The 23,295-nt window shown below is 47.4% G+C and overlaps 1 protein-coding gene across 2 annotated transcripts in view; it reads left to right on the plus strand.

The window, feature by feature from the left end:
- The first annotated feature begins 5,101 nt into the window (after positions 1 to 5,101).
- NTN1 (netrin 1) overlaps positions 5,102 to 23,295 on the plus strand; it is a 194,336-nt gene continuing 176,142 nt past the window's right edge. The window contains exons 1-2 of one of the 2 annotated variants that reach the window (XM_081219268.1): positions 5,102 to 5,121; positions 5,879 to 6,960. In XM_081219268.1, the coding sequence (XP_081075394.1) occupies positions 5,943 to 6,960 (1,018 nt within the window). In that variant the 5' untranslated portion in view covers positions 5,102 to 5,121; positions 5,879 to 5,942. Of the gene's footprint in view, positions 5,122 to 5,179; positions 5,422 to 5,878; positions 6,961 to 23,295 lie in introns of those variants that run through there. The other variant, XM_081219267.1, reaches the window with a different exon arrangement.

A 23,295-nucleotide genomic window follows, 5' to 3' on the forward strand; every position in this document is an offset into this window, starting at 1 on the left:
GTCGTCACCACCTTATCTCTTGAGCTTTGTCTCCATGGTCCATCACATCAGCCACATTGTCCCTCTGTCCCACCTCCTGGAAAAAACCTTCAACTCTGGATTAATCCAACGGTTCTGCTTTCTCCAGGTCTACACATGGGCCGCTGAGCACTGCTGGGGCATGACTTTGCTGGGTGGCATTCTCTCTCGTAGATGGTCACCAACTGCAGTAGGTCTTTGAATTCTGCCCAGCAAGCATTATCCCCTTCTCCATAATGACCCAGTCAAGACTTCCTGCCTTTCCAAATCTGCTCCCTCGCTCTCAGCAGGTGGCATTACTTCCTATTCTTTTGTAACAAGAGATGCTTTCGGACCACCTGACCAAGGCTAGTTTTATCCGTCTTCAACCTCCTTTGGCTTCCTATCAACATTTAGGCATGTTCAAATAGCCTTATCTTATATACAACAATAAAAAAATCCCAACCTTCCCTCAATCCCATGTCACCTTCCAATCACCCTATCTCTTTCCTGCCACTTGTTTTCACACTTCTGGAAAGTTGTCTACCCTTGCTATCTCCACTTTCTCACCTCCCGTTCACTCTATAACCTGGGGCGGTCTGGCTTCTGTCCCCACCACTCCTCTGCCACTACCAGGCAAGGTCACCAAGGACTTCCTTGTAGTTCAATCCAAAGTACTCGTTCAGATCTTATCTTGACCTTGAAGGCATGCGACACCGCTCACCGCCCCTCCTTCCTTGGAACTTGCCTGTTGTTGTCTAGGACGCCTGAGTCTCCTCGTTTTCTCCCTCCTACTCTGGCTACTTCTAAGTTTTCATGAAACGGCCACATTCTTGTCTCCCTAAGGCGATCCTCAGGCTTCCCACGTAAGGCTTGGTGCCAAGAACGCGGGCCCCGCCTCCTGATTGCATTCCTAGCCCAAACACCTGGGAATGTGTTTTCTCACCCAAGAGCCTCACTGTTGTGTTTTGAAACACCAGTCTGTACTGTGAATCCCACAACTCAGAGCCTGACACGCCTTTTGGGGTGTGTTTTTATAACCCCCACTTTGAGAAGCTCTCACCACACTTGGACATCTGTTTTTTTGCATTTGTCCCCTCAAAGGGCAGTATGCTATAGGGACACCGATGAATTAGAAGGCGTCAGGAGAGGCTGCAGAGTGGTTGGCAAAGTGTCCTGCAAGAACTCATTAAAAGAACCTGGGGTGGGGAGGCTTCCCTGGTGGTGCAGTGGTTGAGAGTCCGCCTGCCGATGCGGGGGACGCGGGTTCGTGCCCCAGTCCGGGAGGATCTCAAATGCCGCGGAGCGGCTGGGCCCGTGAGCCATGGCCGCTGAGCCTGCGCGTCCGGAGCCTGTGCTCCGCAACGGGAGAGGCCACAACAGTGAGAGGCCCGCGTACTGCAAAAAAAAAAAAAAAAAAAAAAAAAAAGAACTGGGGGACTTCTCTGGTGGTCCAGTGGTTAAGACTCCACGCTTCCACTGCAGAGGGCACGGGTTCGATCCCTGGTTGGGGAACTAAGATCCCGCATGCCGCATGGTGTGGCCAAAAAAAAAAAAAAAAAAAAAAGAACTGGGAGCATTTTACCTAGAAGAAAGAAAACTGAGGGATGATAGATGGCTGATTTCCAACATTCTAAGAGGTGAAGAGTTAGAGCCTTGGTCACAGCGGCTGTGTGGAATTGGAATGGAACCAACTGTACAAGTGGCAGGGAGGAGGGTTTTCCCAGAACGTTGTGGACCTCCACGACGCAAGGTGACAGTCCTACCCACCAGGATCCACCGCGGAAGATAAGCTTAGACCTAAGTGATCACAATAAAAGTGGAAAGTGCCCCACCTCGCATACACACATGCTTCCTGAAGACCACTGACCTAAGCTCAGCTGGCGAGGTGCACCCCAGGGAGGATAATTTCGAACTTGCTGCCACACAAGGTCCATCAAAAGCTCTGGGACAGGGCTTCCCTGGTGGCGCAGTGGTTGGGAGTCCGCCTGCCGATGCAGGGGACACGGGTTCGTGCCCCTATCCCGGAGGATCCCACATGCCGCGGAGCGGCTGGGCCCGCGAGCCATGGCCGCGGAGCCTGTGTGTCCGGAGCCTGTGCTCCGCAACGGGAGAGGCCACAGCAGTGAGAGGCCCGCGTACAGCAAAAAAAAAAAAAAAAAGCTCTGGGACAGAAACAACATAGCAAGAAGAAGGCTTCAGAACGCTGGGCAATCCAGTCTTGAAGATACTCCAAAATAGACCAAGTTGGGTGGGCAGTGAGTGGGGTAACCCAATGTACCTCTTTCAGACCCATCCTTGTCAGGGTGTCTTCCTGACTTGTGTTTTGTTGCGATGCCATTGGCTTACATTATGGCCCATCACAGAAACTCTCCGAGAGCTTCAGGGATGGTGAGGATGTTTGCTTGTTACCTCACACTGTGTTCTCTTTATGAGGCCCCCCAGGAGAAATTCCTGTCTGATTTTAGTACCAAGAGTAGTAATTCTCTTGAGTAATAGGTCTGTTTTTATCTCATGGACACTTGAAATTGTGTAACTGACATAGTCTCCTTTTCACTTTGGCTGTGGGAAAGCTTAGGCACAAATTCGTGGCCCACTCCCAGAAGATGAATAGGGCATCCCAGGGACTGTTTTACCTTTATTCCCATCTCTACTTTGCCTTCCCTCTTGGGTTTTCTTCTCTTAGCTCTCCTTATTTTACTGTACACAATCAAGAACAGGCAAGCAAAAATAAACAAAAATCACCAGTAATCTCACTATCCAGAGATACCCACAATTAGCAATGTTGTCTTTTTATGCTTATTTAAAAAAAATAAAAATGAGAGTATACTGTGCCTAGTGTTTTTTGGGGGGCATAGTGTTTTGTAATTTCCTTTTTTCATTTTATAATATGTCACGAACGTCTTTCCATGTGATTAAATGTTCTTCTTTAAATAACTTGAAATTTCTATGAAAAGCTAGCAATTTAATACTACCAATTAACATTTCTACGTCCCCTTACTGTGTGCCTGGCTTTATGTACATTCACATATAAATTTATATGACAGTACACCCATGTAGATGATCTAAGTACAATATTTATGTACACATATTCTAAGCTATAATATTCATATGTGTTAACTCATTGATGCTCACAACCCAGTGAGATAGAGATTGTTGTCACCCTTTTACAAATGAGGAAACCAAGGCACAGAAAGATGCAAAACTTGCCAAGGTCACGCTCTGGCTCCAAAGCCTGTGCTCCTTAACTGCTGTGTTGCCTTTCAGTATGCCATTGGGATTTCACAGTCCACAGGGTTAAACATTAAAAAAAAAAAAAGAAACATTTATCTCCTTCCACCTCACTTTCTAATTTATGTTATTTTGCCTTGTTTTAAGTGCCTTGTAAGTCACCTGAAATCCCCCTCTGCCACAAGGCAAGGCATAAATAAACAGTGTAGAGAATGGTACATGGCACAAGAAGGCAAAGTTAAAATGTTACCCCAGGGTAGGGGATGAGTCCAGGCTGTCCTGCAATGGAGTGGATTTCTTTCTTTGAGCTGCGGTGAACTCCCATCCCTGGAAGTTCACCGCAGCCCAAGGGTGCAGTGAACTTGGGTGGCTGTCTCTCAGGGAGGCTGGGGAAGGCCGAGGTCCAAAGAGACTGAGCTGGGCCAGACTAGCCCTGAGGCCCCTTCTTAGATTCCCAGAGTTTATGAGAACACCAGTAAGACAAAATGAGGCACTCAATGGAGTGAATGCAGCAAGTCAGCTGTTGGGCCAGAACCAGGACTCTGGGCTTTCAAGCCAGGTCTATTACTAGCTCACTCATCTAAAAGTAACAACCGCAATTCAGTTCCAAACTCTTAGCCCTGTGTATTCTTTCCCCAAAGTGCTTTGGCTGCTGCTGCAAGATGGTCAAAGGATGCTATTACTGTCCTCCCCCCTTTCGTTAAGGTGGCAGAGAAGGAGGCAAGGAGAAGCTGGGTGCCCCCGAGGATGCCCCATGAGACTCGAATTGGGTGGGATTATCCATTTGACAAATGTGGAGAGGAAGGAGCCAAGTTTCTATGCCTGAATTTGATGTTTACTAGCTGGCATATCTTAGGCAAGTTTCACCTCCTGAGACCTCAGTTTCCTCATCTGCAAAATGAAGCTTAATACCTACTCTGCAAAGCTGTTGTGGGCTCCCACAAGATAGTATGGGCCACAGCACCCTTAAACACTGAGCCAGTAAGTACCTACAGGGCTGCCTCTGGATCTGGGGAGGGCTAGGCTGCCCCCAGCCTGAGCCTGACAGAGCCGTGTGGGAGGGGCGTTGGCCAGTGCCCAGGTGCTGTCCCGCTTTTTTCCCTCTTCACCCTCCAGCCCACCACAGCTCCCCGGGCAGGAAAAGGGCCGCTTTCCCGACAGATAGGCCCACCGCACGGTGACAACTTTGTGTGGGGGAGGGGGGCGGGGGAGCAGCTCTTTCTCTCCGGACCCCAGGGGCTTCGGGCGGGAGGGGTGAGCCAGCGGAGGCTCCATCTTCCTCGGCTCTTCCTTACGATCCCGGGCTGTCTGCCCACGGGGCACGGCCCTGTGCGCGGTGCCACCGGGGCCATCAGGCCGGGTTAGAGGAAGGCCCGACCCCGGCGCAGCAAAGAAAACAAACACAGATGTGTTTGCCTGGGACCAAGAGGGAGTAAATCGCCCCCTCCCCCCGGCCTGCGCGCTCCCCCGGGCGTGGGGCCGGCGGAAACCTGCGGGGCTCGCCGCGCAGCGCGGGGCCGGGGCTACGCGGACAGACCGCGGCCGGCCCCTCCTCCCTCCGCGGGGTGCGCGCCGGGCCCAGCCCCCTCTCCGGGGTTTCCCCGGGCGCTCTCCTTGCTTTCCCTTTGTCTCCGCTTCTCCTTCTCGGGCGCCCCGGTTCCCACCCGCTCGTGTCCTCGCTCTCTCCGGGTCCCGGGCCGCTTCCCTTTAACTTTCTTCTTTCCCGGGGTTAAAACTTTGCTAGCGAGCGGGCGGCTGCTCGCCGACGTTATTGGCCGGCGCCCCGCCCGGCGGCCCCGCCCCCCGCCCCCGCGCTCCCCTCCGCTCCCCACTCCCTGCGCGAGTGGCGGCGGCGGCGGCGGCGGCGGAGCCTTCGGGGGCGTGCGTGCGTGTGTGAGTGCGCGCCAGCCAGCGGGAGTGTGTGTGCGCCCCGGGCGCGGGCTGGGCGGCACTCGCACCGCGGCGGGATCGCCGGGAGCCGGGCGGCCGCGTCGTCACTCGGGCGGGAGAGGCGGCGGCGGCGGCCGGGCCGGGGCTGGGGCAGCGGCGGCCGCGCCGGGCATGGAGCTGGCAAGCCCGCGCTGAGGCAGGGCGCTCCTGCTAGCAGCCAGCGAGAGGCTCTCCGCCGTCCGGCGCGCGGGCTCCCCGGCCGGGGCCGGGCAAACTTTTCTTTCTCTTTTGCCCTCTCCTGAGGTAAAGTCCCGAACGCGGACTCGCCGGCGGGGGTGCGATCTGGGACAGCTGAACGGGACCCTGGGCTGCGGGAGGAGGGGGCGCGGGCCGTGCGGGCTCGGGGGGGCCCACGAGCTGTCCTGCATCCGAGTTTGGGGTGCTGGCCGGCCGGCCGCGGACGGGCGGACGGGCGCGGGCCGGACCCTCGGGCGGCGTGGAGGCGGCGGCGGGGAAGCCGAGCGATGGCCCGCGGCCCCGGCTCGCCGCCGGCCGGGAAAGAGAGGCGCGGGTGGTGCGGGCTTGGGGCCCCCGGATTCGCCTGCCCCCCCGGGACGCGGGGGAGCGAGGCGGGAGTTCGTTCGGCCGCGGGTTTGGTGCGGGGGAAGCCGGGCATTCGCCCGCGTCCCCGCTCGCCGCCCCGCCGTGGGGTGGAGGGCGCGGGGCGGCCTGGCTGAGCGCGGCTCCCCTCTCTCCGCAGGCGCCTTCTGCGGCGGGCGGACCGACTCCTCGGCGCGGCGGGGCCGGGGCAGGCTGGACGCAGCATGATGCGCGCAGTGTGGGAGGCGCTGGCGGCGCTGGCGGCGGTGGCGTGCCTGGTGGGCGCGGTGCGCGGCGGGCCCGGGCTCAGCATGTTCGCCGGCCAGGCGGCGCAGCCCGACCCCTGCTCGGACGAGAACGGCCACCCGCGCCGCTGCATCCCGGACTTTGTCAACGCGGCCTTCGGCAAGGACGTGCGCGTGTCCAGCACCTGCGGCCGGCCCGCCGGGCGCTACTGCGTGGTGAGCGAGCGCGGCGAGGAGCGGCTGCGCTCCTGCCACCTCTGCAACGCGTCGGACCCCAAGAAGGCGCACCCGCCCGCCTTCCTCACGGATCTGAACAACCCGCACAACCTGACGTGCTGGCAGTCCGAGAACTACCTGCAGTTCCCGCACAACGTCACGCTCACGCTGTCGCTCGGCAAGAAGTTCGAGGTGACCTATGTGAGCCTGCAGTTCTGCTCGCCACGGCCCGAGTCCATGGCCATCTACAAGTCCATGGACTACGGGCGCACGTGGGTGCCCTTCCAGTTCTACTCCACTCAGTGCCGCAAGATGTACAACCGGCCGCACCGTGCGCCCATCACCAAGCAGAACGAGCAGGAGGCCGTGTGCACCGACTCGCACACCGACATGCGCCCGCTCTCGGGCGGCCTCATCGCCTTCAGCACGCTGGACGGGCGGCCCTCGGCGCACGACTTCGACAACTCGCCCGTGCTGCAAGACTGGGTCACGGCCACCGACATCCGCGTGGCCTTCAGCCGCCTGCACACGTTCGGCGACGAGAACGAGGACGACTCAGAGCTGGCGCGCGACTCATACTTCTACGCCGTGTCCGACCTGCAGGTGGGCGGCCGCTGCAAGTGCAATGGCCACGCGGCCCGCTGCGTGCGCGACCGCGACGACAGCTTGGTGTGCGACTGCAGGCACAACACGGCCGGCCCGGAGTGCGACCGCTGCAAGCCCTTCCACTACGACCGGCCCTGGCAGCGCGCCACAGCCCGCGAGGCCAACGAGTGCGTGGGTGAGTGGGGCGCCGCGGGGACGCGGGCGGCGGGCGGGGACCCGGGCGGCTGCTCCCGGGCCTCGCAACCGAAGGTTCCCGAGGATCGCCCGCTTCGTGGATGTGGTGGGGATGGTGGGAGGCGCGTACCTGGAAATCCTGCACCGCGGAGCGCAGAGAGCTGGTCCGCTCGCGCTCGTGGCGCCGGCCGTGGGCGCTCGGGTTTGCGTTCACTGTGCTGTGCGAAGCCAAGATGCGGGGAGAGGGCTTTGCCGAAAATTTGCCGACCGGTCCCCCTAACCCCAGATCCAAAGGCACACACTCTTTGCCTTCCCCTCAGTTTGGCGGGACCCTGGCGTCTACCTCCGCCCCACCCCCCCTCCCCTAGGGCTGCAGCTGCGCGCGCTGTTGGCGACCCCGGCCCGGTTCCCGGGAAGTTCCAGCTCCACGACCACAAATCCCTTGGGAGATGGCAAAGGGATTTGCAGTTTGGGGCCAATTCGGTACACGACGACTATCACTCCTGCGTCCTCCATTTGTCTTTCATGGTTTGAAAATAGATACATTTTTTTCTTTTGGACAGCGTGTTTGTGTTAGCAAAAGAATGATGTGATTTAAATTAATTACTATCTACAGATTACAAAAGAGAGTTCACTAATTATTTTAAGCTAATTCAATTCCGCTCCAAAAAAGAAGTATACCAGATTTTTTTTTTTTTGTTACAGTCAGGGTTAGGTGAAATTAAACAGTTCCGAATTAACTAAGGGCCCAGATTCTCGATTTCATGGGGTTTCAGTTCCTGAAAGAGAAATCTGACAAAACCAGCACTGGTGGATACTGTTGGGTCGGAAATGAGGCTTTAAAAAAAAAAAAAAAAAAGGATCCGTTCTGTTTCTGAATCATACGACTTTGCTGCTGTAGAAACTCTGAGGCATCAGTTTCTCCCCAGGAGGACAAAAAAAAAAAAAAAAAAAAAAAAAAAGAGGGGAAAGGTAGTAAGACCATACTCTGCTTTTCCAGTATGAGACGTAAATGCCCTGTTGGGTGTTCATCTTTCGTGGAATATAGATGTTTCCTCCCCCTCCCCCCAGCCCCACACAGCCGGTGTGAGTCTCTTCAATTGCTTCGGCCTCTGAGGCACATTACAAAGTTTGCTGGTCCCCACAAACACACGTTTTGAGGTCTGGTTCTGATTAATTGTGTCATGTTGTTGTCGAATAGTTTGTGCCTCATGACTGTGGATGTAGACTTTTGGAATGGAAAACATGTTTTGGAGAAGCCCGGTCGGCACTGAGGCCCAGGCAGGCGTCCTGGTCTGAAGAGGGCTGTTCTCCTGTTGCGTGGCAGGGCCTCCATCTTTGCACTCCAAGTGTACGCTTTTGCAGACCTAACTGTCCTTCCCCCTCCTTTAAGGGACGGAACTGGTTGCCTGTTGGAAGAGACTTTTCAGGATTCGGTGGCGAGATAGTGGTTACACCCCGGCTTAGTCGTCTTGGAGAATTAAAACTCCTTTGATCTGCTCCATTCCTTCAGAACTGTTGGTTTTTCCCATTTCTTCTCTTTCTTCTCCCCTTTCCTCTTTTCTTTTCTTCCTTTTGTGCGTAAAAACCTTTTATTGACATTTAAAAGGCCTCCCAGGGTTTTGCTATCAGCTTTAGTATGTATGTGCATATGAAAGATAACTTCTCATTGTCACCAGCAGGATCTGATTGGAAAAAACACAAGTGAATACATTGAGGCAGATAAACTGGCTATGAAGGTAGCATTTTACTGGCTTGAAGATTTCTCTTAGCAGGGGTGGTATTGTTCAGATACCACCCACCCCCATCTCTCCCTGTCAGTTTATGTAACCCGCAATTGTTATAACAATGGCCATGTACTTGAAATAATTTCTATAGTCGAGGATTTTGTCTTTTGACCAAAGCACTAACTCTGTGCACAAATTGGATTGACCGGGTTTTTTTTTTTTTAAACCAAATTGAGCAATCAACATATTAACTAACGTAATTAGTAAGCCTTTTTGTTCAAAAAGTTTAATTAGGCCTAATAAGTACATAATCTACATGACAAATAATCGGCTAGCAATATTTTCTGGTTTTTACTGAAGTTATTTTAATTCTCAGTAGTTAAAGTATCTTTAAATCTTGCCAATTATTCAGTCATCTCATAAAAGCCAAGCCAATTCAACGATGTTAAAGTTATTTATAGTTTCCTTTTTGAATAGATGTTCTGATAGCTTGTAGATATAGCCTCGGGAATGTCAGGTTGAAGTTCCCATAAAGTCTTAATTGAAGTCTTAGTGATTTTTCCATCATTCCGCAAAAGAGAAAGCCAGCAAAGACAATTTAGAAGTGATTTACAATTAAAGGTCGAGCTTTTTATGAAAAGGCCCTGAAGTGGAGATATGTGAATGAATTAGTATTTGACAGGTGTTCTGAGACACTACAGGGCACTGTGCTAGGAAAAAGCATTAATGAATCCTTCAAACACTAACTTTTGTACTCTCAGCGGCTCAGATTTTTTTCCCCAACATAATCCCATCTTGTGAATTTCACACTGTTGACATATTAAGTCAAGCTACCCAGATTATTTACAACTAAGGCAAAGTATATTTTTAATTCTCAAAATGAGTTTTGATTAAAAATGAAGCATTATCACTGTCTTTGCCTTTCTAAAATAATGAGACATGACATAATAAAGTGGCATCGTTCCCTAGGTTAACCCTCTCATCCCCGCTCCCTCCCCCAGTCCTAAAACTTGGGAAAAAATCGATATTATTATTTGACTAAATGGTTCTACACAGGGCTGAGGTGCTTTCGGTTTACTAAGAAATGCATACATCCTATCGGTTTTCTTTGGTCCAGCTTTCTTTTTGGGGTTGTTTCAAGGTTAAGTTCTCTATGGAATAAACATGAACTTTTGTAAGGTCCAATTTTATTTTAAATGCAATTTTGGACTTCTTCCGGAGAAGAAAAAACCCAAAACAATATGAAAGAGAAGACTATGTATAACGTTACGGCCTCGACAGCTCTCCGTGGAATAACTAAATACTTTCTTCCGCCCATATGTATCAGCAGTGTTCACATGCTCTTATACACATGTGCATTTATATTCATTGTGTAAAGAAGCATCCATGCATGGTGGTGGGGGGTGTACATTCAAGAGAAAATGCATGAACAGTTTTAAACCACCTGGGTTGCTAGGCCCTTTTACCCCTCTTCCTTTTTTTTTAAAAGAGCATCTGAAGACCATATTGTGTTTCATAAATTATTGACATCAGTTTTAATCAGTGTCCCCCTGACGTCGGAGCTGTGTTAGTATTTAGTGCCTGATGAAGCATGCTGTTTAATCTTACTGTGGGGATGTCAGCATGAACCCCTGCCTGGTTTGTGACAGGGTGAGCTTATGAAAACTCGTTTTGCGACTCACTCTATGGCTTGGCGTTGCCCAGCTGAAACCCAAAACCCACACAAAAGACGCCTCTGCAAGATGAGCACCGTGCTGGGCTGGCCTCCTATGGTCATGGGTACCTGCAACATAATGCTCATAATTGTTTAAACATGGCTTTGGGAAGGGGTTCCTCAGGCTGTAAATGGCTCTGGTGCTTGGGCCTACCATCACCTTCCCCGGCAGGAGAGGGAGGTTATATGGGAGGCGTTGCCCTGAGAAATCTAATGCCCCGATAAAGACTCTTGCAAAATCAGAAGGCTAAAATGATTTGCTGCTCAGTCTGGTACATAGGGATAGATAAGTGAATGCTTTTATACTCCTAGTAATTATTGTAATTATTGTCATAATAATTACATAATGTAATAATAATGTTAGTTATGATTAACCCTTGAGGGCTTATTTTTTGCCAAACACTCAGATTAATTTAGTCATTTAATCACTGTGACTATGCTAATCATAGGCCCTATTATTGTCCTTATTTTACAGAGGAGGAAACCATAACCGAGAGATATTAAATGGTTTACCCAAAGCCATATAGCTAGTAGGTGGTGGAGCTAAGACTCCAGTCAGATGCTTTATGCCTGGTTTTATTGCATCCTCTGTGCTGCCTCCCCATAGAACGGATGGATGGATAAATGAACGGCAGTTACATGTACAGGCCGACCTAAGAGATATTGTGGGTTCAGTTCCAGACCACGGCAATAAGGCAAGTCACACGAATTTCTCGGTTTCCCAGTGCCTATAAAAGTTGTTCACACCATACTGTAGTCTGTCAAGTGTGCAATAGCATTATGTCTAAAAAAATGTACATACCTTAATTAAAAAATACTTCATTGGTAACAAATGCTAACCATCGTCTAAGCCTTCTGAGAGTCATAGAAGTAACATGAGAGATCACCGATGACAGATCACCATAGCACACATAATAATAAGGAAAAAGTTTGAAATATTGCAAAGAATTACCAAAATGTGACACAGAGGTATGAAGTGAGCAAATGCTGTTGCAAAAACAGCGCCAATAGACCTGCTCGAGGCTGGGTTGCCTCACACCTTCAAGTTGTAAGAAACACAATATCTGCGAAGTTCAGTAAAGTAAAGTGCAGTAAAGTGAGGTCTTCCGGTAGAGGAGAATTCGAGGAGAATAGTCAGAACAGCCTATTATTTAGCAAGCTTGATACCTCTTGCTAGAATTGGAGGTGTGTTGTATTGCATGACGTTATGCCATATGATATCATATATCATACTCATATTTATTATGTTCATACATACTTAAATATGAAATTGTATATAAGAAGTCGTCCTTGATTGTAGCCATCAGGCCTAGTGGGAGCTGGGAGTTTTTAGGAATGTAAGTGAAGAGGGTTTAAGCACCTTTGTGTGGGTTCTCAGCGTGCACAGGTGTTGCTGATAGCCAAGTCTTTCTTTTCTTTTTTTTACTTTTTGGCCGCACCCTTCCTTTCTTTTCTTTTTTTTACTTTTTGGCCGCGCCGAGCAGCATGTGGGATCTTAGTTCCGGACCAGGGATCGAACCTGCACGGGAAGCACGGAGTCTAAACCACTGGACCTCCAGGGAAGTCCTGGCCAAGTCTTTCTTGATTTCAGGGCCCATGATCCCTCTCAAAGGTGGTGGAACAGAGCTCGTAATCAGAAAATCCTTTCTAAGAAGCCCTTCTCCTTTGTCCCTAGTGTTCAGTATCCCGTTGTTTCTCTGGAACACACTGAAAAAAGGCTAGGAAGTGGCTAGGGAGTGTTGTTGTTAAAGAGGGGGGTTTAGTGGCATATCCTGGTTGCCGGCGTCGTGCTGGTAGGTGCCGGGCATGTGTGTCAGCGGCACAGGACTGTCATTTATCGCTGTTGGCCCCATGGCGGCTGGAGTGAGGGTCTCTGCTGGGGTCTTCATTAGCACCTGGTGGGCCCGGAGGCTGCTCCCCGCTCTACCCCGAGAAGCCAGACAGAGCCGTGTCAAGGTGCACCTTCTGGGGTGCGTCTGTGCCTTTCCAAGGCTTTGCCAAGGTCTCCTTTGGCCCTGCCCAGACTTCCTTCTCCTGTAGAAAAATGAGATCCTCGGAAAAGTATTTGAGACTTTATGGCCAGAGTAAACATTGGAAAGGCAGTGGGTTGAAATTCAGATGTTCCCTGGAAGGAATCCCCTCATTTTCTGCTCACAGCTGGTATCGATATTTCCTTCTTGAGATGAGTTGTGCTTTTCATTAAGTAAATTTTTTGTCTTGGGATTAAACCAACATTGTATTCTTAATAGACTTTTATGTTTACACTTCAAAAGTCCACTGGGTTGTTATTCGTGTTATCTTGATGGCTTCCACAGCGTCTGCTATGCACACTGGCCTCACCAAAATAAATGGCTCTCTAGGGAACTGGATTATAAAACGGTCTTATCTGTCGATGCTCTAGTACGGGTATTTTTGTGAGCCAGTATTTTTTTTTTCTTCCTTTCAGAAGTGATAATCATACCTTGGGTTTCTGCAGTGCCTTTCATTAGAGGAAGACTGGAGGTCTCGGAGAGCTTTTGAAATGCTCAGGTTTTAAGCCTAATACTTGCAGAGTGGCCTACAGCCTTTTGCCTGTCATCTGGAAAGACACACATCAGCCCTTGTGGTCTCCGAAGCCTCAGAAGATGTGGCATTGGTTTGGGTGGCCCAGGAGTTAGAATACCTGTCCGGGGGGTGTTGGGTTGCATCCTGAAGGCAGACCACAAACCCCTACTAAGTGCCAGGCATCGTACTAGGTGCTTTACATGTGCCTTATGTCAGTGAATCAGATTTCCATGAAGGAAGCCTTTCGAAACCCGATGTCACTGCCACCAAAGGGCAGGTTTTTTAAATTTTTATTAGTTTCTGCTTTATAACAAAGTGAATCAGTCATACATATACATCTGTTCCCACATCCCTTCCCTCATGCATCTCCCTTCCTCCCACCCTCCCCATCCCACCCCTCCAGGTGGTCACAAAGCACCGAGCCAAAGGGCAGTTTTTACACAAACAAAACTGAATGTAGACGGGGTACATCTTGGCTCATTCAGTGACGCTGTTGCATACACAGAGAGCAGGGGGTATCAGTGGCACTTGTTTCGGGGGCTGATCACATAAAATCCATGTCCTATTTTAACCATCTCCGAGGGATGGTTCCGAACGATGCCTGAAATCATTGAGCTGCCTGCGACAGTCCTTGGACATAGGGCTGTTTGCCTCCACGCTGTCTGCTGTCTTGAGGTTTGATGTGTACAAGCACGTGAGGAGTTCAGGATCGCATTTCTGTGGTCTTATTCCAAAAATGTAGCTCTATTATAAACTCAGAATTAGATTTTCATTTGCCTTTGGAACGTTATATAATTTATGTGAATTTCCCCTAAGTCAGAAGGCAGAGACCCATTCCACTTGTCAGTTCCTTGCCTGTAGAGATAATACTTCCTTCCCATCCCCAGCTCCTGGGAGACCTTGGCTGGGTGTGTGTTTAGCCCTGACTATATTATTTTGTGCCAGTTCTGCTCTCTGACAGAGAGAAGGGACTGTGGTCATGGGATGGATGAGAAGTGAAATGCCTCTTGTCTGAGCCTTTTCCAACATTTAAGCGCCTGCCCCAAGCCTCCTTTGCGATGGATGTTTCTATCTGCTGCATCCACTGGCATTCAGAGAACAAGGGAAGATGTCATCAAGGGGACGGGTGTACCAGTAGTTCAGAAGTAGTGCCAAGGGATGGAGAAGTGTGCTCTCCCTTTGCCTCTGGCGGGGTCATTCCTGGAGATCTTGAGTCTTCTGCCATCAGGGTCATTGTATTAGCTAGAGGTAAGGTTATAATCACATTGCAGTGCACTTGTGCATATAAAGACAATCCAGAAGAAAGATTTCCTTGTAGGTATGGCGGGCTTCTAGGTTATTTGAAGGGGTGAGTTTTTCAGAGGTCAAAGTAAATTTGTTGGGTGAGAACCTTGAAAGGTAGAAAGTAACACTGAGAGGAACAGAAAGGTCACTATATCAACTGATAATCAATGAATCCTCCCAACTCAGCCTAGAAGGAGGCTCTAGAAGTCTGTCTCCGTGGGGGATTCAGGACTAGCCTATGTAAGATGTGTGAGGTATCAGCCTTCTGTGCAGGTGGTCCAGTTTTAGTTGAGGGCCCATTCATGCCCGTTCCTGGCTGGTGCTATGGCTAGATTTTCTAAATTTTCCCCAGTCCTTTACTGCCTCCAGATAAGAGAGATTTTTGGTTGTCATGTCCAATTTTTCACACATTCCAGAGGCTCCACACCAAAGTTAGACAATCTGTAGGACCACAGGCACCTTTAAAGGGGCTGGGTTTGAATAAATGAGTCTTAGGTAACGAGGAAATAAGGTAGATTCTCTTTTAGTTTCCTGAGCACCAATATGTTGCATTACGTTCCATATTTGATGGCACATCCCAAAGGGATGGACACTTCCCGCTGCCTGATTATGGTTGTTGGGGCTTCTGATTTTGTCTGTTCCTGCTTGGAGTGGCTGTGGTGAGTACTTGGCAAACGCATCACCCCTTTCCAATTCTGAAACCAGGGCAGACATCACTAATCAATCACAGCACTCTTTTCTCCTAAGTCCAGAAATAGTCTTAGGGTATTAGACTCCTTTTCAATATAATACCCTAGGCAGCCGTTACTCCTTAGAGTTAGCCTAGGAGATAAAAACTAAGACAGTTTTGGTCCCGGGAGACCTTCCCCTGCTCCCCCAGCCTGCAGGCAGAGAAGTACACTGTAAGTGGACGTTTCTGGAGCAATCAGTGGTCAGGTGGCTCTGTTGGGTCTGGGGATGTAAAGCAGTGGGAAGTGATGCCCTCACCACAGGTGGGATGCAGTCTCATCGGGCCTGAGGCTGTTCCCACCCGAGAAGTCAGGCCCTGGACCCCACACCAGGTCTGCGTGGCATCGGGAGACAGAACACTACACAGGCAAGGGCTCTGCTTACATTTGGGCTGACACAGAAAGTGCCGAACAATAACAGCGCCAGTCCCAGCATGAAAAAGGAAACACATTGTGTTTACAGATACGGAGCTTGGCCTCTGAAACAAGAAAGTACCTTTGGATCGGGTGCCCCAGGGCAGGGCTGTTGGACAGCGGCGCCCCTGCTCTGAGTCCTGCGGCCAACGCGTTTCCTCTCCCCTCAGCCAGACCTCAGAGGTGGGCACGTTGGTCGAAGCCAGCTCTTTCTTCCCAGACCCAGCCCTGTCTCACTCCACAGCTCAGACTTGGGGAGAATTCATTGTGAGAAAGTGCTCGACCTGCCCAGCTGCCACGAGGAAGGAAATTGCTTCTCACTCCAATCCACAGAAACCCATCGTGCTTAAACCAGGAGTGGGGGCAGATCTGCCATCATTGCTACCCAGACATGCCAGGGGAGAATGGGACTGGACATCCTCTGCATTTCTCACCCCAGTTTGTTGTTGGAACCGAGGTGAGGGAGATGTTTCTTGTTTTATTTTATTTTATTTGTTTTTTGGTATTTTGGCCACGCCGTGCGGCACGCGGGATGGTTCCCCAACCAGGGCTCAAACCTGGGCCTCTGCAGTGAAAGTGCCAAATCCTAATCACTAGGCCACCAGGGAATTCCCTGTTTCTTGTTTTAAATCGAAGGTGTCTGCAGAAGAATGTGACCCACGTTGAAGTGAAAAGCAAGTTCTGATTTTCCTGCTGCATGGAAATGGTTCAGTTCTAAAATCAAGATCAGAGAGCACAGCGTTCTACTTAATAATATATGAAATACCAAGATGTGTGTATAATTAGGCGTTATGGTTGAGAGAACCCACCTCCAGCTTCAGACTGCTTGGGGTGAAGTCCTGGCTCCACCCCCGCAGTGTGACCTTGGGCGTGTTATTGAAATTCTCTGTGCTTTCAATGCCTTCTGTGCCCTGGGGGGCTCCACTGAAGACCACGCTGGTATATGGGGTACAGTGCCGAGTGAGAGGGGCCCTTGCATTGTGCTAGGGAGGGGGCTCAGAAGAGGGGCATAAGAAGGAGACCCCCGAGGCAGGGTGCTCCTTCTAGACTAGGGGCTTTCTTTTTTCTTGTTACTTTTTAAAAAAAATTTTTAATTGAAGCATAGTTGCTATACAATATTATATAAGTTACAGGTGTACGTATAGTGAGTCACAATTTTAAAGGTTATATTCCATTTGTAGTTATTATAAAATATTGGCTATATTTCCCATGTCGTACAAGATATCCTTGTAGCTTATTTTATAACTAATAATTTGTACCTCTTAATCCCTCACCTCTAAATTGCCCCTTCCCTTCCCTCTCCCTACTGGTAACCACTAGTTTGTTCTCTATATCTGTGAGTCTGCTTTGTTTTGTTTTGTTTGGTTTCGTTATATTCACTAGTTGGTTGTATTTTTTTAGATTCCACGTATAAGGGATCTCATACAGTATTTGTCTTTCTCTGTCTGGCTTATTTCACTTAGCATGATGCCCTCCAAGTCCATCCATGTTGCTGCAGATGGCAAAATTTCATTCTTTTCTATGGCTGAGTAATATTCCATTGTATGTATACATATATTTATTCATTCATCTGGTGATGGACACTTAGTTTGCTTCCATACCTTGGCAATTGTAGATAATGCTGCTATGAACATTGGGGTGCATGTATCTTTTTGAATTAGTGTTTTGGTTTTTTTTGGATATATACCCGGGAGTGGCATTCCTGGGTTATTGGGTAGTTCTATTTTTAGTTTTTTGAGAAACCTCTATACTGTTTTCTACAGTGACTGCACCAATTTACATTCCCACCAACAGTGTACAAGGGTTCCCTTTTCTCCACATCCTCGCCAACACTTGTTATTTGTGTTCTTTTTGATGATAACCATTCTGACAGGTGTGAGGTGATATCTTATTGTGGTTTTGATTTGCATTTCCCTGATGATTAGCGCTGTTGAGCATCTTTTCATGTACCTGTTGGCCATCTGCATTTCCTCTTTGGAAAAATTAGACTTGGGGCTTTTTTTTTTTTTTGCAGTACGCGGGCCTCTCACTGTTGTGGCCTCTCCTCTTGCGGAGCACAGGCTCCAGACGCGCAGGCTCAGCGGCCATAGCTCACGGGCCCAGCTGCTCCGCGGCATGTGGGATCCTCCCGCACCGGGGCACGAACCCGTGTCCCCTGCATCGGCAGGCGGACTCTCAAGCACTGCACCACCAGGGAAGCCCAGACTTGGGGCTTTTTATCAGCACTCTCACTACTGCCATGCTCTCTTCTAAACATTCTGCAAATATTATCTTGTTTAGTCCTCATAACAGCCTTATGAGGTGGGTTCTATTATGAGTATAATTAAGTCAATTTCTTCACTGAAGTATAACATAATGTACAGAAAAGCACACGAATGCTTAGTGCACAGGTCAAAACTTTTCATGATGTAGACACACCTGCATAACCAGCACCCCAGATGCTGCCCTGAGTGCCCCTCCAGTCACCACGCCCCTTACCCACCATGTGTTGAATTGACTGTTTTTGAACTTCATGTAAATGGAATCATATTCTGGCTGCTTTGGCTCAGTAGTACATTTGTGGTATTTACCCATGGGTAGTAGTAGTTTTATTCGTTTTCATTGCTATGCTGTAGTGTTCCATGATACCCATGTATAAATTTATTTGTTCCATTTATGGTGGATATTTGGGTTGTTTCCACATTTTAGCTATTAAAAATAGTGCTGCCGTGGCTGTACTTACTCATGTCTTTTGATGCCTATTTGAATGCATTTCTGTTGGGGATGTGTCTAGAAGTGGAATCTCGTGTCCTAGGGTAGGTATCTGTTCAGCTCTAGTACATTGTGTTTATCTGTTGGTCGCACGTTTTGTAGAAAGCGGTTGTACACATTTACATGTATACACCATTTTACAGGTGAAGAAATGGGGGCACACACAGGGTACGTGCCTTGCCCAGGGTCTCATAGCCGGCAGTGGTGGAGTTGGGGTTAGAACCTAGGCAGTGTGGTTCTGGTGTCTTGTTTTCCACCACTGTGCCTGGCTGCCTCTCTCTTTAACCTGTATATACCCTGTCAAGGAAAACTGTTAATACTGGGGGCAAAGGTGACTTTGGGCCAGTCCCTTCACTTGTCTGGGCCTTGGTTTTCTCTTCTGTAAAATGAGGGGTTGGGCCACGAAGACCGTCTTGAGCACTCACATTTCTGTGCCCCAGTGGACACACCTCCTTCCTGAGGACTTTTCCCAGCTACATTACCCACCCCTTCCATTCCCATCTCCACCAGAGGCAGCTCTACAGTGTGAGCAATGTTATTTCCCACCACCTCCATTCCAATGGGATGCCCTCAGGAGACTGCGCAGGCTCTGATTGGAGGACTCACTTGGGCCTGCCCTTCAAGACTTCCTGGAATTTCCTCATCTTTCACTCACCAGCTTTTACACTGGGGAGAGGGAGACATGGGACCTTTGTTCCATCTTTGCCCTCTGGCATGTCAGCCACCCAGCCTTCTCTCTTCAGTCATGCGTGTTCAGCTGAATGAGTGTTCACAAAATCAACTCACTTGTGTAACTAGCTCAGCCATCAAGAAATTAGATATTTCCAGAAGGCCTCTTTATGCCTTTCACACCACCACTGCATTGTGTAGCCACCATCTTGACTGCTAACACCATAGATTTCGTTTTGCCTGTTCTTGAACTTCACATCCATGAAATCAGACTGTGTGTTCTCTTCAATACCTGCCTTCTTTTGCTCAGCAATATTTCCTAATAAGTAGTCTTAATCATAACTTACCCTCTAGTCCTTTTTAGTTTGATGGATGAGCGCAATTTCTTGGAGGTACTGATCCTTCTGCTTGTTTTGTCGGCTCACCTTTGCTCATGGTGAATGACTTTCCTCATGTGTTTGGCACTGACTGTGAGCTTTTCTTTATTTGGGATTTTGTGGAATTCCCACAGGTCTTCGTTCTGGAAATGTCCCTTCTGAGTGATTTTGCATTTGATTTTGCCAGACATCCTGGAGGTATCATTGGCTTGGGACTGCTTTTTCCATTAATTAATTATCTCAGAAATTCCTCTATCAAATGAGGGGTATGTATTTGGCCTCCAATCATTTTCAGACCTGCGGTTTCATTTTCTCACTGAAGACTCTTTCTTCCTTTACTCAGGAGTTTTGGGGGACTTCCCTGGTGGTCCAGTGGTTAAGAAGCCGCCTCCCAATGCACGGGATGTAGGTTCGATCCCTGGTTGGGGAACTAAGATCCCACATGCCGCGGGGCAGCTAAGCCCACGCACCACAACTACAGAGCCCCCGTGTGTGGGAGCCCACACGCCACAACTAGAGAAGCCTGTGTGCTGCAGTGAAGATCCTGTGTGCCGCAACTAAGATCCGACACAGCCAAAAAAAAAAAAAAAAAAAATTTTGGGTAGAGACACATTTTGCTGTCAGATTTTTAGTCCCCTTTTCACTTAGGGTGCATTTGGAAGGTCCAGGCTTTTGACACCTGGATTACTGACCCTAACGGGTCTCCCTGCCTCTATCCTTGTCCCCCAAGCTTCCAGTCTGTTCTTACTGGTAGTTCCCTCTGCCCAGATATCCCAGTGGATGGCTTCCCTGACTCCTTCAAATCTTTGGTCAGCTGTCATTCCTCAGTGCAGCCTGACTATCCTATTTAATGATCCTAAAATAGCCCCCTCATCCGTGTCTGTCTGTCTCTTTCACACACACACACACACTTACACTTCTCATCACCTTTATCCTGCTCTACTTTCTCCTTTCTTCCCCCCACAATGCTTATCTCCTGACATACTATTGGGTTGGCCAAAAAGTTTGTTTGGTTTTTTCCGAAAGATCTTACGAAAAACCCAAATGAACTTCTTGGCCAGCCCAATATTTAATTTAGCTATCTATTGTGTTTATTAACTATCTTCGCATCCTGCCACTTGCTCTGTTCTAAGGCACTTGTTAATTTACATAGGGGCAGGAGTCCTTGTCTCTTGTTCACAGGGAGCCTGGCATATAGTAGGTGCTCATTAGATATGGTGAAGAAAAAGAATGCAGGGCCTCCTTTCTAACTCCTGGCCTTTTAAGACCCAAGGTCTCATCTCATGTGTGCAGGTGTTAAAAACTCAAGCCCAAAGCCATTAAGGCCTGTCTCCAGGTCTGATAGCCAGTCTTCCTTTCCCCTTATCTCTCTCCTCCTTCCCTTCCCTCCTTACTCACAAACACTCCATGGTTCCTCTAGCACTTGGGGATTTCCTTTTATTGCTTGTGAGATATACCATGCATTACATATTCTTAAACATTATTTTCATCTAGTATTTCTGCAGTGGTCGGGCTTCTGCATTAGCTCAGTATACCTTGTTGCCAGAACTCAAAGTCCTATACTTTAATCTTTGTCCACCTGGAATTAATTGCGACATACGGTGTGAGGTAAGGATCCCTTTTTTTTAGCAAACATTTAGCCAGTTATTCAATGACAGTTACTGAAAAAAAATTATTCTCAGCCATTTGAGATGCCATATTATTAAATGCTTAAGTATTATATAAACTTGGATCTATTTTCTAGATTTCCCATTTTGTTTCACTGATCTGTTTTCCTTCCACTGCCTATCTGTTTGGATAGTGCATTTCATTTCTGGTGTGCTCAGCATTTACTCATTTATTCTTTTTCATTTGTTCTTTTTGGTTATTCTCATTGCTATTCTTATGTATTTATGTATGTATGCATGCATGTATAGGCTTTAGATGAGTTTATCAAGTTTCAATACAAACGCCATTGGTAATTTGGTGGCACTGTAGTTAAAATGAAGTTGGTGATAGTTGATAACTTTTTTTTTTTTGCCACACTGCGTGGCATGCAGGATCTTAGTTCCCTGACCAGGGATTGAACCCGTGCCCCCTGCAGTGGAAGCACGGAGTCTTAACCACTGGACCACCAGGGAAGTCCCTACATTTTAAAAATTGTAACCATAATCAACATGACTGTTGTACTTAATGATTTCATTATTTAAATGTCTCCGTTAGGGTTGTTAGGATACCAAAAGGGTAGGATGTTAAGTCTAAATAAAATCATAGATTGACTGTCTTCTGGATAAATTTTTAAAACAGTATTAGTTGAAATTCAATAAATTGCACATATTTAAAGAATGTAATTTGGAAAGTTTGACATATGTATTTACCTATGAAACCATAACCACAGTCAAGATAAAGAACATATCCATCAGCCTCAAATGTTTCCTAATGCTCCTGGGTAATTCCTTGCATACCTTCTGCTGTTTCTATCACTGTGCTTTCTATCATTTTATATTAGTTTGCTTTTTCTAGAGTTTTATATAAATGGACTAATATGGTATGTATTTTTTTGTCTGGTTTTCTTCAGTTTTCATGATTATTTTGAGACTTATCCATGATGTTATGTGCCTCAATAGTTCACTCCTTTTTACTGCTGGATAGTAGTCCATTGAATGGAAATACCGAAACTCATCTCTTCATCTGCTGATAGACATTGGGTTGTTTCCAGTTTTTGGCTTTTACAGGTAAAGCAGCCGTGAACATTCTTGTACACATTTTTGCACAGACATATGCTTTCATCTCTCTTGAGTAAGTACCTAGGAGCAGAATGACTGTGTGATATGGTGGTATACGTTTAACTTCTTAAGAAACTGCCAAACCGTTTTCCAAAATGGTTGTACCACTTCACATTCATACCAGCAGTGTGTGAGCGTTCCGGTGTCTCCAACTGCAGTTCCTCAGCAGCATTTGATACGGTCAGTCTTTTTTAATTTTAGCCATCTCAGTGGTTATAGAGTGGATAACCTTTACAATTTTAAGTCTTATAATCCAGAAGCATTGAACATTTTCATTTATTCATGTCTTCTTTTATGCCTTTCTGTAGCGTATATAAATTTCTTTATATTAGCCTTATACTTTTTAACAGAAAATTTATTTCTGTGTATTTATAATTTTTATTACTATTATGAAAGGAATTTGTTTCCTTTCTCATTTTATTTTCTAACAATATTGCTGACATAGGAAAGTTGTTGATTTTTATATAAGTATTTTGCAACCTGCAATTTTACTGAACTCTTTTAAAATGAATTCTCATAGTTTTTCCATTCATTCTCTTCTCTCAAATTTCTTTCATATTCAGTTATAGCCCACAAATCATGAATATTTTAGCTCTTTCCGTTGCTTGGACTTATTATTTTTCTTGTTTTGTTGCATTGGATAGAACTTCAAAGTAATGGTATATAATAATGGTAAGATACACCCTTGTGTTGATCCTGACTTGAGTGAGAATGTTTCTAGAATTTCATCATTAAGTATGTTGTTTGTTACTAGTTTCAGATAGATCTTTATTGTGCTCAACGAAATGACCTCTATTCTTGGTTTACTGGGAGGTTTGCTCCTTTTTGTTGTTTTAAATCAAGAATGTGTGGAATGTTAACCCTTTAGATATCAATCAAAATGATCATATAATATTTCTCCTTCATTATATTAAATAATGAATTACATTAATTGTTTTATAAAATTTTTAATAGCTTTATTGAAATATAATTTACATACTATACAAGTTACCATTTAACACATACAATTCAGTGGTTTTTAGTGTGTTTATAAAGTGGTGCAACCATCACTAAAATTAATCCCAGAACATTTTTGTCATCACCAGAAGAAACCTTGTACCCATAGCAGTCACTTTCCATTCCCTCTTACGACTGTCCCAGCCCTAAGCGACCACTAATCTACTTTTGATCTCTATGGATTTGTCTATTCTGTACATTTCATATAAATAGAATCATACAATATGTGGCCTTTTGTGACTGACTGATTTCAACGAGCATAATGTTTTCATGGTTCATTCATGTTATAGCATGTGTCAGTACTTCAGTCCTTTTTATGGCTGAATAATATTTCAGTGTATAGATATGTCACATTTTATTTATTCAT

The sequence above is a fragment of the Mesoplodon bidens genome (assembly GCF_964165515.1).
Source record: "Mesoplodon bidens genome assembly, chromosome: 19".
NCBI classification, from domain to species: domain Eukaryota; kingdom Metazoa; phylum Chordata; class Mammalia; order Artiodactyla; family Ziphiidae; genus Mesoplodon; species Mesoplodon bidens.